At 36.1% G+C, this 13,197-nt stretch overlaps 1 protein-coding gene across 1 annotated transcript in view; it reads left to right on the forward strand.

The window, feature by feature from the left end:
- The window catches only part of LOC107004660 (exocyst complex component SEC8), a 17,707-nt gene continuing 4,510 nt past the window's right edge, over positions 1-13,197 (forward strand). Inside the window, exons 1-18 of the mRNA XM_015202952.2 lie at positions 1-105; positions 228-283; positions 827-1,039; positions 3,498-3,671; positions 4,676-4,780; positions 5,090-5,199; positions 5,681-5,860; positions 6,121-6,283; positions 6,429-6,535; positions 7,116-7,414; positions 7,551-7,714; positions 7,862-7,977; positions 10,478-10,548; positions 10,750-10,880; positions 10,963-11,012; positions 12,114-12,214; positions 12,566-12,678; positions 13,042-13,149. Of these exons, the coding sequence (XP_015058438.1) occupies positions 242-283; positions 827-1,039; positions 3,498-3,671; positions 4,676-4,780; positions 5,090-5,199; positions 5,681-5,860; positions 6,121-6,283; positions 6,429-6,535; positions 7,116-7,414; positions 7,551-7,714; positions 7,862-7,977; positions 10,478-10,548; positions 10,750-10,880; positions 10,963-11,012; positions 12,114-12,214; positions 12,566-12,678; positions 13,042-13,149 (2,247 nt within the window). The 5' untranslated portion in view covers positions 1-105; positions 228-241. The remainder of the gene's footprint in view (positions 106-227; positions 284-826; positions 1,040-3,497; positions 3,672-4,675; positions 4,781-5,089; positions 5,200-5,680; positions 5,861-6,120; positions 6,284-6,428; positions 6,536-7,115; positions 7,415-7,550; positions 7,715-7,861; positions 7,978-10,477; positions 10,549-10,749; positions 10,881-10,962; positions 11,013-12,113; positions 12,215-12,565; positions 12,679-13,041; positions 13,150-13,197) is intronic.

The following is a 13,197-nucleotide window of genomic DNA, read 5'->3' on the forward strand; positions in this document are numbered from 1 at the left end:
CCCCACCCACCCACCTACCCCAGCACACCGTATCAGTCGTTTCACTGTTGTTTGATCAATTTAGTTCTCGTACTGTTTCTTAGATCCGAACAATATCCTTCTCTGGTACTGCTTTTTTTTCTTTCAAATGCGAAATTTACACAATTTAGATTCATATTATGAGCTATTTGAATTGTCTGTATGACCCCTTTTATTCAATTTTTGTTTTTTTTGGTGATTTCGTACAGTTGAGTATATTGAGATGGGGAAATTTGATCTACTACCCATTCCTAAAGACAAATCGGTGAGTTCAATTTCTTATTTTTAACCTTGAATTTTCACTGGAATTGGAGATTTCTCAGTTGGGTTTTGGAATTTTGATGAATTTAACTAAAAATTTTTAGTCTTTATCACATGCTGCAGCTTACCCTTTTTTCTTCTTCTTACCTTAATTAGATTAGAATCTTTCTGTTCTGGTAACTTGTATTGAAAGTTAGAGCACATTGGATGCAGCTGTTATTTATGTAAGAGTATATAGCTTATATATCTTTTTTTTATTTGAAATTTGGGTTATTTCTGTAGTATTTCTTTGATCATATGCTCTGTGGACTGTGATGAATTACTGAGTTGTTCCTATTTTGGGAACTTTGTAATGAAATTATAGTAATTCTGGTTTATATGTTATGATACTCTTGGGATATTTCTGTGGCGTGTTTTTAGTAAGTAGCTTATGGTCTTCCTATTAGTAATTTGTTCTGAAATATATATTAATTGGGTTGTATCTATTACTAAATCTTTGGTTATTTCTGTAGCATTTGTTTGATCATATGTTTTGTGGTAATTGCAGTACTTGAGGGAGGAACTTGCTAGAGTAGATGAAAACTGGGCTGCTGCTCGCTTTGATTCACTGCCTCATGTTGTTCGTATATTAACCTCGAAAGATCGTGAAGGTGATGTCCAAGTCTTAAAGGAGCAAAGTGAGATTATTGAGGAAGTTGTGGATGAAGTAGTGCATGCCTACCATGGTGGTTTTAATAAAGCTATTCAAAATTATTCTCAGGTGTCTTTTTACATGGTCCCTTATTTGTTGATTTTGTTTAATAGTGAATTTCCTAGATATGCAAATTTCTAGTTTCAAGCAAATGTTTATTTATGTGAACTGTCCTAGAAAGAGATAGGCGCACTCACTTCTGATTTTTGCTTTGGTATTTTTTTTTTTGATCTAAACATTGAGGAATTGAAAAAGATATGAACAGGGAAAGAAAGCTAACTAGTGCAGATACATAAAATCCCGTCATCTTTACTTTCCTCATATTTATGGTGCAGCCAATGACATGTATAGATAATGGAATTGATTTTGTCGAATAGGACTCCTACCCAGTGCTTGAATCCTTCATACAGGGTTTCTTTTATCTTTTTCTTTTTGTCAATAGAAGTTACTTTGTTTCTAGAAAAAAATCGTAAAGAAGAAGAAGTTAAAGCAGTGAGTTTGACATTAGCTCTTCCTTAGTCCAAAAAAGGGAAGAAAATTAAAGAATACAATAACCCAAAAAATTGTTTTCTGTGATAAAGTAGTAATTTATTGATATACTAAAATGAAAGATACTCTTTATTCAAGAATCCAAAAACATAAACCATATATCCATTACTTATGAAACTTGAAGATGATTTTCCTCAATATGTCTTATCAAAAAGTAAAATTCATTGGTTTGCTATTCTCATCTCTAACCAATGCTGTCTGCCAACATAATTTTGAGCTTGGAACAAGAAGTAACTGTTCCTTAAAAAAAAAGAAAAGAGAAACAAGAAAATGTTTTTAGAGCCATAAGCTAGAATAGTTCAACAAATTTTTCATTCTTTCCCTCACCATGGTGAGACTTGAGAGTTATAAATATTTTGACTAGCATTATTCTTGGAGAATATAGGTAAAAGGACACTCTTAATTATTTTATAAGGTCTAGTTATCAGGCTCTGATTTTCTGCATACCTTTTTATGCGTTATCACATTGTCAGGGAACTGTTCTCCCGTTTGCTGCTAGGGTAAAAATTGCAATGGGTGACGTAGCTTTATCTATTTAAGCTAGTTACAGGATACATGACTGCTTGGCCCTAGAACATGTTTATTCATTGACCATCCTTTAACATTTATTATTTTGAGATTCGCTTTAAAGAACCTTGAGCTCTGATTCTCTAATGTACAGTGACTTACTCTTTTCTTGAACAGAAAAACCTTGTGCTCTGATTTAGCTTTTAGGTTATATAAAACAGTAACCTCTTTTTGTATTCTATATATACCTTTGATCAATATGTTTTCTCTTGGCATAGAGTTGCACTTTCAACTGAGTTAACAACCTAATGCTAGTTGTAGAGGTCTCTGTTTTAGATCCTAGACAAAAAATCAGGTGCTTGGTGATAGATGTTGTCTCTTCTATTTGTAACTTAATTTGGTGAATCTTTTTTTTTTTTTGAAGTAGTAAAAAGAAAAATGTAAAAGTTAACCTACCTAAATATTTTGTTAAGTTCACACAGTCTGAAATCAATTGAATTTAAGTTTCTGGTCTTTCTGAAAGAGGCAAACGTTCAAAGGTCTTGTTACAGTTCCTCTATGGCTGTTATGTGAAATAAAGAATGATTTAGAGTGATTGAGTTAGCTGATTGTAAATAACCGATAAGTTTCAAGTGCCTAAACTGATTTTATAAATAAACAATTTATGTGTTTGGATAGACGTGTTGAAACTGATAATAAGCAGTTGTTGCGTTTGGTTTAAGTTGCCGATAAGGTATATTTTGTTAACATGATTAAAATACCCTTAACATTTCCACAAAAATCATAAATTTGGAAGTCCCTTTATAAAGAAAAAGAGAAACTTCCCTATAGATGCAGAAACAATCCTAGGAAGTATTAGAATCATGCTAGGCTTGCTGTTTTTGTTCTTACATTTTCATTATTTTTTTGTAAAGGGATTTTCAGTACTACCTAAGTACAAGTTTATACTACAAATTGTTACCTTCTCAAAAAAATAAAAAGCAAGAAAAGGAGGAACAATGATATGGGATAGTGAGGAGGTTAGCAGTTTTGTTTTGGAAAAGGTATTTTGGGAATTAGTTAAAATATTAAAGATTAAAAAATACTAAAAAACTTTGTCAAACCAAAGGTGCTTATAAGCTGAAACCCTATGAGTCGGGGATGACAAGATTATGACTTTAGGCTGATTGTCTTATAAACACTTTGAGTGTCTAACAAACACATAAATAAGCGGGAAGGATCCTTTAAGTCCGTTTGATCAGCTTAGCCAAACATTTCTTGTATCTGGTAAGTTGATGCTACTTCTGGAGTAAGCACAGAAGAGGGTGTTTCTCAGCACGTTCTGAAACATGGCATGTTGTTTATGTACGTAATTAGTCTAAGCCAGTGCTGAAGTGTAGTTTTATGTTTTTCTTTTGGCTTTTTAATATTCGTCTTATTCTTATATATCAAAGGATATTCATCTTATTCTTTGATTCTACCTTACCTTCAGATTTTGCGGTTATTCAGTGAATCCACCCAAAGTATTGGGGTTTTAAAAGGTGACTTGGCGGAGGCAAAGAAGCTTCTTGGTGCCCGTAACAAGCAGTTGCATCAGTTGTGGTATCGGTCTGTTACATTGCGACATATTATCTCCTTGTTAGATCAAATAGAAGGCATAGCTAAGGTCAGTTATCTTCGTTTATATTTTTTCTACTAGTGTTATTGCTATTATTCTTGCTCCAGTCCCTGCTAATCAGGAAGGGATAGTGGTAGGTGGTCCTGCGGAGCTTTCCGAAAAGGGTAGCCTTGTGTGTGCTGCATTTCTTGCAATGCACTGTCTATGTTAAGAATGAATAGGTGCATACTAGCATTGAAATTAATGGTTAAACTTCTTGTTACCAAGAAAAATGTCTAAACTGCTCTGTTTGGAAGATAATATGGTCTTTTATCTGTAAGTCGTCTCAGAAACAGAAAATTATATATATTTTTTGAAATAGGTAAGGATTTTATAAATAATAGCCAAGCACTAAGACAGTGCTTGCGCTGACATGCTTTTGGATCCCCTTATGCAAAACAAAAAGATGGGTTCCTATCTGTACAAAAAACCCTAATCCTGTCCTGAATTGATGCAATCTAGCACAATGTCGTCATCCTTTACATGTTGAAAGTCGCACCAAAAAGCCAAAAACCATTGACATCTGAAGTTGGATTGTACTTCTTAGCAATTGAAGGATTCAAAAACATGGAATTCCAATATCCCATAAAGAGTAATAATTGTTTTAGTTTGTCGATAAAGCAAACTATCAAATAGCTGATCTGTGTCTCTGCCGCTCCGTGCTATAAATGTGAAGCTATAAGAGGACCTTTTCAGCGTATCCAAGGGTGAGACTTGGAGGTCAATTCCTGTGGAGAGAGAAAAAAATTAGGTGATTTCTTTCCATCCGCCTAAGTTTTGGTGGAAAAAATTACTTATCTGATTCAATGAGAGCCGAGAGGATGTTTACCAGTGGGATAGTCTAGTTGCGCCCAAAAGTTGACACTATAGGTGTGCGAGTAAGAGGGTAGTAGGTGAAATTATATGAATTGAACTTCACCATTATAAAAAAAGAAAAAAGAAAATAGGACGTTTTTAGTAGGTGTTCACATCTTCTTTCTTGTTGATGCATTACCTTGTCTTTTCTACCTCAGGTTCCTGCTCGTATTGAAAAGCTGATCAATGAAAAGCAATTCTATGCTGCCGTGCAGTTGCATGTTCAATCAGCTCTTATGCTTGAACGAGAGGGTCTACAAACGGTGGGTTAATTAAAACATTCATAACTGATTCTACCTTCACACTTCACCTGTGGCTGCTTGAAAGAAGCTGTGGACACAATTTCAGCATACTTAGTTTTTTTCTGACTTGCAGTAGTCGATTTTTTGTATGTTAAAACTGATTTTGTTAAAAGAGGCAGCTTCTTGTTCTATGGTCGACACAGCAACACCAATTTCAAGTTGATAAACAAATTTTTAGCAATAATCTTTTGTGACATTTTTTGTTGCCAATTCTTACTTAGTGCAAAGGATGGCTTAATGTACTTACTGTATATTGTTGGCATCACATAGGTTGGTGCTTTACAAGATGTCAGATCTGAGTTGACGAAGCTAAGAGGAGTTCTCTTCTATAAAGTCTTGGAGGATCTGCATGCCCATCTTTATAATAAGGGTGAATACAGGTACATATTAGTGAGCCTTGGTCTATAAAAACCTTCTTACTGTTTGATGTTGTATACACTTCAAGTCTTTTTTTATAATAAGGGTGAATACAGGTACATATTAAATAGCCTTGGTCTATAAAACCCTTCTTGCTGTTTGAGGTTGTATACATGTCAAGTCTTTCATTGGAGACATTTTTTTTCTATCAATGAATCTGAAGTTTGATATATATACATATATCATGTTGTCCTTATCCACTTAAAATATTGAAGCTGAGGCTACCTCTAGCAATGCAACTCGATATTCTGTTTGTTGAGATACATAATTGGGTGATTAAATAATCTGTTTGTGCTTGCAATTAATGAAGCACGGTCTTGGAGGTGATTCTTCTTGTACTTTGTTATCCTCAACTTTCTGTTGAGAGGAGCCACATATCTTTCATTTAGATTTTAATTTCAGATGTTGCTTTATATTTGCTCAACACTGGTCTTCCTTTTGCAGTTCAACTCTCTTCAGTATCAGTGAAAGAGATGATGAAGTACCAACCACTGTAGCTGTACCATTGTCCATGAACAACTCACAGCCTCTCTCTCGAAGAACTAGGTTACTAAAAGGTGACAATCAGTTTGGTTCATTTGGAGCTGGGGATGGATCTCACAAAACTAGCTCTATTGATGGCAGGTAAGACAAAAAAGAAAATTTTAAGTGATGTGGTTCTGTTGGTAATATCATCCTCAATATTATTGAAGCTGACCACCTGTGATTCTAAACTTACCTCTTCATAGCTTTCATCTTTAAGTGAACTCGATAGCATCCTACATAAACGCCTTTTAGTGATAGTTTAGCTTTATGATTTTTTTGGTAGATTTCTGCATCCGTTCCTCTTTCTGGTACAAGTGAAGTGATAGCAACTGAGTTCCTCTCTTCTGCTTTATTTGCAGCTCCCTAGTAGAAGGTCATGATGATGATGGTGAAGATACTGTGTCAGATGGCAATCCTACCTCTTCAAGGATCAATGGCATTGATGGTGCTTCGAAGGATGTAAAAATTATCACTCATCAAGTTCCGACATGGCTTTCAGATTCTACACCAGATGAATTTGTTGTAAGAAAGATGCCAAACCCAGCTAGTTTGGGTTGTGGCATAGTTGATTGATTGATATAAAGTTGCCTTCTGTGTGCTTGTCAATATTAAATTTTTGATAGTTATTCACAAGAGTTTAATGTGCTCCAATATATCTCAAATGTAGGAAGCAGTCAGGAAAACTGATGCTCCATTGCATGTGAAGTACTTGCAGACCATGGTTGAGTGTCTTTGCATGCTTGGGAAAGTTGCAGCAGCAGGCGCCATAATTTGGTTAGTTCTCATCTTTCATGCTGTTGGTCCAATCAGAAGCAAAGCTCTGATTTGATTGCTGCATACTTCTCAACTTTTCCGGGCAGAGCTATGTTTTAGAATAACCTCGTAGGCTGTGGGATGCAAATAGATGCTAACCTAAAGGATGATCTGTAATTGGAGAGGTCAATTTTCCATCAGAAATGATCTAGGGAAGTTCGTAAATCTCTGCTGGACACTTGAGAGACAGAGGACCTCTTTTAAATTAGTACACAAGCTGGCTAAGATCCAATTTTTCAATACAGGAACATGTCAACTATAGATGCCACTCATGGTCTTAAGCCAGATTTGCTCTTTTGCCCATCGTATTAGCAAATAAACACATTCCGTTTATGCTTGCATACAATGCTAATGGGAACTATGATTCGATCATTGCTCTAAATTGTGATGTTTACACTTGTATACTTTTCATGATGAATTGGTTGAGTCTTACATTTGTTTCTATCTTTCTGTATAGAGGTTATCTTCTTCATGTTTCATTTGTGGTATTTGAATATGCAGTCTCTAATTACTTTTATCTTTATTGTATTTGTTTCAACAGCCAAAGATTACGACCTACTATTCATGAAATAATCACAACAAGGATCAAAGCTCATGCAGAAAATGCTTCACGACCTCGCATTGGCCAGGCTGCTCAAGCAGCCATTACAGGTCTTCACTATCTTAAAGGGCAATTGGAGAGTTTTCAGTCTTCAAAACAGAAGCATCAAAATGGGATATATCTCGCAGTGCTACTAGCAGTCAGCCCTGTTTCACCTGTCATGGCTCCTACAGGAACAGCACAGGCTGCTGCAAAGGAACTCCTTGATTCAACTCTTGATGCTGTTGTTCATATATTTGGTAAGAAATAAGGTCTTGCAAGTTTCTTTTGTCATTTTTGCCTTTTCTTTTCCTTATTGATTTTGCTTCATGTACTCTGCATTCAGCTCAAGAATCTTTTACTTTTGGTTTGTAATTTCAACCGAACAATTTTCAGAGAACCATGTTATTGTTGGAGAACTTCTCGAGTCAAAGTGCTCTCAACAAATTGACTTGAACACGCCTAAGTCTATGCCTACAGACATCAGTTGGAACCCTGATTCAGATGCATCTCATGCCACTGGAGGGTATAACATTGGCTTTTCATTGACCGTCTTACAGGTCAGTTTCTTCCTTGTCAATCATTTGCATTCTGATGCCCAAGATCTCTCTAGTTGGTTAGAGTACAGATAAATGGTGTAGTAATAAAGCAGTGCCTATTCGATTATGGATGATAGAAATAATTCACTAACATTATTGTGCAAATAGAGTGAATGCCAACAACTCATATGTGAGATCCTGCGAGCTACTCCAGAAGCTGCATCCGCAGATGCTGCTGTCCAAACAGCAAGACTTGCAAGCAAGGCCCCTTCAAAGGAAAAGAGGCAAGTTAATGGACTGCTTATCACTGTTGTCTTAAGCTTGTGATCTCTATATTTTATGTTATTTTACTTTCCTGTCTTCTTATATTTTAATTTAACTCAATTAATCTTTAAATGGAAAATCTGTTTACTTTTGCTCCCTTTTCCCGTTTTCTTTATTTATAGGTTGTTCTCTTCTTGTTCTTTTGTTTGGGGTGTTTCCTATGTTAAGGGAGGAATTGTTTGAATTCATGTGCGTTCATTCAGTCAACTTGACTTCAACTAGTCAAGTCCTGTTTTACTTATCTCTTTACACTTGTAATTAAATTGGAAAGGCCTAGATGCTAACTGATGTAGCCCAATTCTCGTAGAGTATCTGGAAAGTGGCAACTACTCATAAACTTAAATCATTCATCTTTTTGTATTATTGCAAATTGTATTTGGTTGGGCTAGTGAGCTAGTGGATTCCAGATTAAAACAGAAAGGACATAAATGGTTGTCCAGCAAGATTCTTTTAATCACAAGGGGGCCTTCGACAAGGACCCAATGTCACCCTTCTTATTTTTGATTGCTATGGAAGGTCTTAATCACTTGATTAGGACAATAAATACTAATGAACGGATCAGGGGTTTTGGCTCTTAATCCACTGTTGGTCTAGAAATCACTCACCATCATGTCTGCTGATGACTCACTAGTTTTATGTGATTCTGATGTGGAGTGGATCAGACATCCCAGAGCAATTTGGACCATCTTCGAGGTCTCGTCTGGCCTTCATGTTAATTGGAGCAGAAGTTCACTCTACCCGGTTAATCAAATCAATGATCTTCAGAATCTAGCATGGAACATAGGCTATCAATTGGGCTCTTTCCGTCTAAATACTTAGGGCTGTCTCTAGGTGCCAAAAACAAGTACAGGAGATCTGGAATGAAGTCTTGGAGAGATGTGTCAAAAAGTTGGCTAGGTGGAAAACCCAATGCCTCTCCTTTAGTGGCAGTGTTACACGTATTAATTCGTTTTTGGATGCTCTTCCCACTATGTCTCTCCTCCCAATTCCCAGAGGAGGAGAGGAAAAGTTTGACAGACCAAGAAGATATTTTAACAAGGAAAAGAGATGCTTCAACCTGGTCAAATGGGACTCACTCACTTTGAACAAGAAGCAGAGTGGACTGGAGATTTAGAATTTGAGGTTGCACAACAAAAGTATGTTGCTGAAATGGCTATGAAGGTTCAACTCAGAGGACATAATGCATTATGGAGAGGATTCATCTCTCAGAAATATGGGATGTTTACTCAATGGATCACAGGGTCCATATGGTACCGGTGTTTGAAGATCTGTTAGAAACTAATGGCATGAATTCTGGGCTAATGTAGATCATAGTTTGTGATGGTAAAGACTACCTTTTGGGAGGATCACGCCATAATAACCTAATAGCCGATATCCTTGACTAATATTCAAATACATGTCGATCAAGTTTGGATTCCTCAAGGCTGGATCTTCATTTCAGAAAAGAAGAGCTCTTAATGGCTGGGAAATGGAAAGCCTAACCAACATGTTCCTATTCTTAGGTTCCTTTAGAGGAACTTCTGCTTATTCTGACAGACTCAAATGGAGATTGAACAACACAGGAACTTTCTCTGTTAAGTCTGTTGTTACTGGACGCTCCCCCCTCGATTGGGTCTTGGCCCTGGAGGCCCATTTGGAAAGTAAAAATACCTTTCAAGATTTCTTGTTTTGGTTGGTTGGTGGCAAGGAAACTTGCTTTGACCAAAGGGAAATTTTAAAGAACAGGTCTTCAAATTTGTGGCACATGTTTCGTGTTTATGGCATAGAACATCTCAGATGCTGGAAGAGTGTAGGGAAGAAAAGTGGTGGTAGATCATCCCCACTTGTGTATGATGAATAATATGAAAGGAAAAGAATTCTAGATATTTTGAGTTACCAGCAGATTCAGAAAATTAGGATGAATTGTCTTAGTCTTTTCTATTTTTGGTGTAATCAAAATATATGTGTGTGTGTGTGGGGGGGGGGTAGAGATAGGTGACCTGGTAGATTTAATAGGAAAAAGTGTAAACTTTTGTTTGTAAAGATCACAGGTCAGCTCCTTTTGTAGCCCAGTTTTACTGTTAATACAACTTGTTACCAACTTCAAAAAAAGAAAATATTTCATTTCTGATGCTTCGGTTATCACATTATTTTGTTGTTGTTACTGATCCTTTTTTTGTTGTTGATAAATGTTAAGTAAGGCTTTCCCTAGTATTTACTATGTCTTCTTTACGTGTGTATTTTCTTTTCATACTGCTTTGATATGCGACCTGGGTCGAGGGTCTTTTGGAAATAGCTTCTCTACCTCCATGAGGTAGGGGTACGAATTTCACTGGGTATGTTGTTGTTGTATGGAAAAGGCATTTTCCACTACTTTTTGTTCTGTTAGATATCATGTGTCAATTTTCTCTCTAGTTGCTATTGTGTGTTAACTTTCACTGTAGTTGATCATGGACCATCTTTGATTTTTATTTGTTTCAGGGATGGGTCAGAAGATGGTCTAACATTTGCATTTCGTTTCACAGATGCTACTGTATCCATTTCAAATCAAGGTATGTCAGGAGAATTACCAAAACAACAAAGTATACTGAGTTCTAGATTCGTTTTTTTTGGGGTTCTGTTACATCATACATGTCTATTTTCCTACCAATCTTGCTATTTAACTAATGAGCAGGCAAGAAAGATTCTTACTGCACCTTCATCTCTTTTCTGGTTTAGCTGAATGATTTAACTCTATAACAATTTAAACTCAGGGGTTGACCTCATTAGGCAAGGATGGGGTAAGAGAGGCTCCAATGTACTCCAAGAAGGTTATGGTACATCAACTATTTTACCTGAGCAGGGAATTTATTTAGCAGCCTCTATATACCGACCTGTTCTTCAGGTTTGATCTAATCATAATGCTATTATCAATCTAATAGTACTGGAAATCTCTCTACTAATATAACTTAACATTCTATCAACAGTTTACAGATAAAGTCGCTTCCATGCTGCCACAGAAGTATTCGCAACTTGGGTAAGCTGGAATATTTTGTACCTTATCTTGTTTGATGGGATTGTGTTCTTATTTCTTATGTGAAATGTAATGGTCATTGATGATAAGTAGCCTTTTTTTCACATGGATCCCACCTCGAAATGATTTGTCTACTATCCCCTCCAAAGTTAAAAAAGGAAACAAGGCTTAATTACATCTTGCCTTGGTAATTCTACTGCTTTGGTAGAGAGAAATCTAATTACTGAAGAAATAGTTAATGATTTATCATATTTTTGTTTGGTGATTACTGTTTGCATTTCCATGTTTCTCTTATAGTATTAAAAGAATTTTCCTAGTGTTATGGAGGAATTTCTTGCCTCTGTATGTTATTTGAAACCTGTATGATTTTCCTTCAAATTTTGATGGATTGATTATATTCACCGAGGGAACATTTGGTCTAGAAGCAAATTATGTGGGGATTAGTAACATAGGAATTATAATGCAAGAGAAGTAATACAAGGAGTAATTATGCAAGGATGTAATGTTGAGATTAGTAATGTAGGGATTGTTATGCAAGAGATGTAATACAAGGAGTAATAATGCAAGGATTATAATGATGGGCTAAGTATTTTGTAGGGATTATTTATTATTGGATGTTTGGTTTATTATTTTAAAAATTATTATACATTGTATATGGAGGTTGGATTAGGGTAGAAGATTAGTAGGTAGTTGAGCGTTGTCTTATTCCCCAGCAGGATAGATTGGTGCATTGTATCTGTTGCCCGATTTTTACTTTTTACCAGTAGTAGTGGTAGCATTTGTCTTGAAATTGGCCTATCTTATGACTTCTGTTATTCCTTTTTTTTTTTACTATTCATAACATTAGTTTGTTATGGTTGTTGCCCCTCTTTGGTATGTTAGGTTATGTTTTCCTTATTATTTTCTATGTCCTCTTTACTTCTGTATTATTCTGTTAGCTGCTTTGGTTTTTGTTACTCGAGCCAAGGGTCTTTTGAAAACAGCCTCTCTACCTCCTCGAGGTAGTGGTAAGGTTTGTGTACACTATAGCCTCCCCAGGCCCCGCTTTTGGGACTATACTGGGTTGTTGTACTCTTCATTCACTTTTACGTATAATTATTGCAGGAATGATGGACTTCTGGCATTTGTGGAGAACTTTGTGAAGGATCACTTCTTACCTGCAATGTTTGTTGATTATCGGAAAGCTGTACAGCAGGCAATATCAAGCAAGTCTCTTTACATGCTACATTTCTATGCTAGCTAATGAGATTTATAGAAGTTGCAATGTGCAATGTCTGTTGGTAAAACTCAAGTTTTGAGCGTGTGCGGCTGCTCCCTAGGGATTTCTCGTTTATCAAAACAAAAAAAATCAGCTAGACTTCTTTAAACTGGTTTTACACAACCTAATTATTCTGTTCTCCTGACAGCTAGACCATATTTAGAGATGGAGTTAATGGTGATGCTTAAAATTCACAATTTTCCTCAAATGCACTCAAAATATAAAATCTGCATACATTGTTGAATTATGTAAATCGATGCTAGGCTATGAAGTTGTGATGCTTAAAGTTCTTTTATAGGCCCAGCGGCATTTCGTCCACGCGCGCATGCTGTAACATCTTATACCCCATTGATTGAAAAAGGTCGGCCAATCCTGCAAGGACTTTTGGCAATAGATTTCTTAGCAAAAGAGGTACAACATATTCATTACTTTTTCTGATAAATCTTTTATGTTTATAATTTCATTATTTTCGAACGGTCAAGTGCCTTAGTTGATCTGTTCTATGCTGTAAGTAAGTATGAGCGATGTTAACACCATAAATTGTTGTATACAAGTGAAGACATTATTTCTATGCTGTATGAGCGATGTTAACACCATAAATTGCTGTATACAAGTGAAGACATTGTTCTATTTGTCCTCTTATGATTTCTCTAGTGTTCCAATTTGATTTGCTCTTCGTCTTTTCTTTCCTTGGGGTGCATCAGCCTGGTTAATATTTTTTCCAGTTTCTTACTTGAATCAGTCTCCAGCATTTAAATGTTTACATTCATACAGGTGCTTGGATGGGCACAAGCAATGCCAAAGTTTGCTGTTGCTCTTGTGAACTATGTACAAACTTTTCTGGAAAGAACATATGAAAGATGTCGCACTTCATACATGGAGGTTTGAGCAATCCTTCTCATTTGATGGCTGTTTGTGTATAGGAGCGGC

The sequence above is a fragment of the Solanum pennellii genome, chromosome 11, assembly GCF_001406875.1.
Source record: "Solanum pennellii chromosome 11, SPENNV200".
Classification (NCBI taxonomy): Eukaryota; Viridiplantae; Streptophyta; class Magnoliopsida; order Solanales; family Solanaceae; genus Solanum; species Solanum pennellii.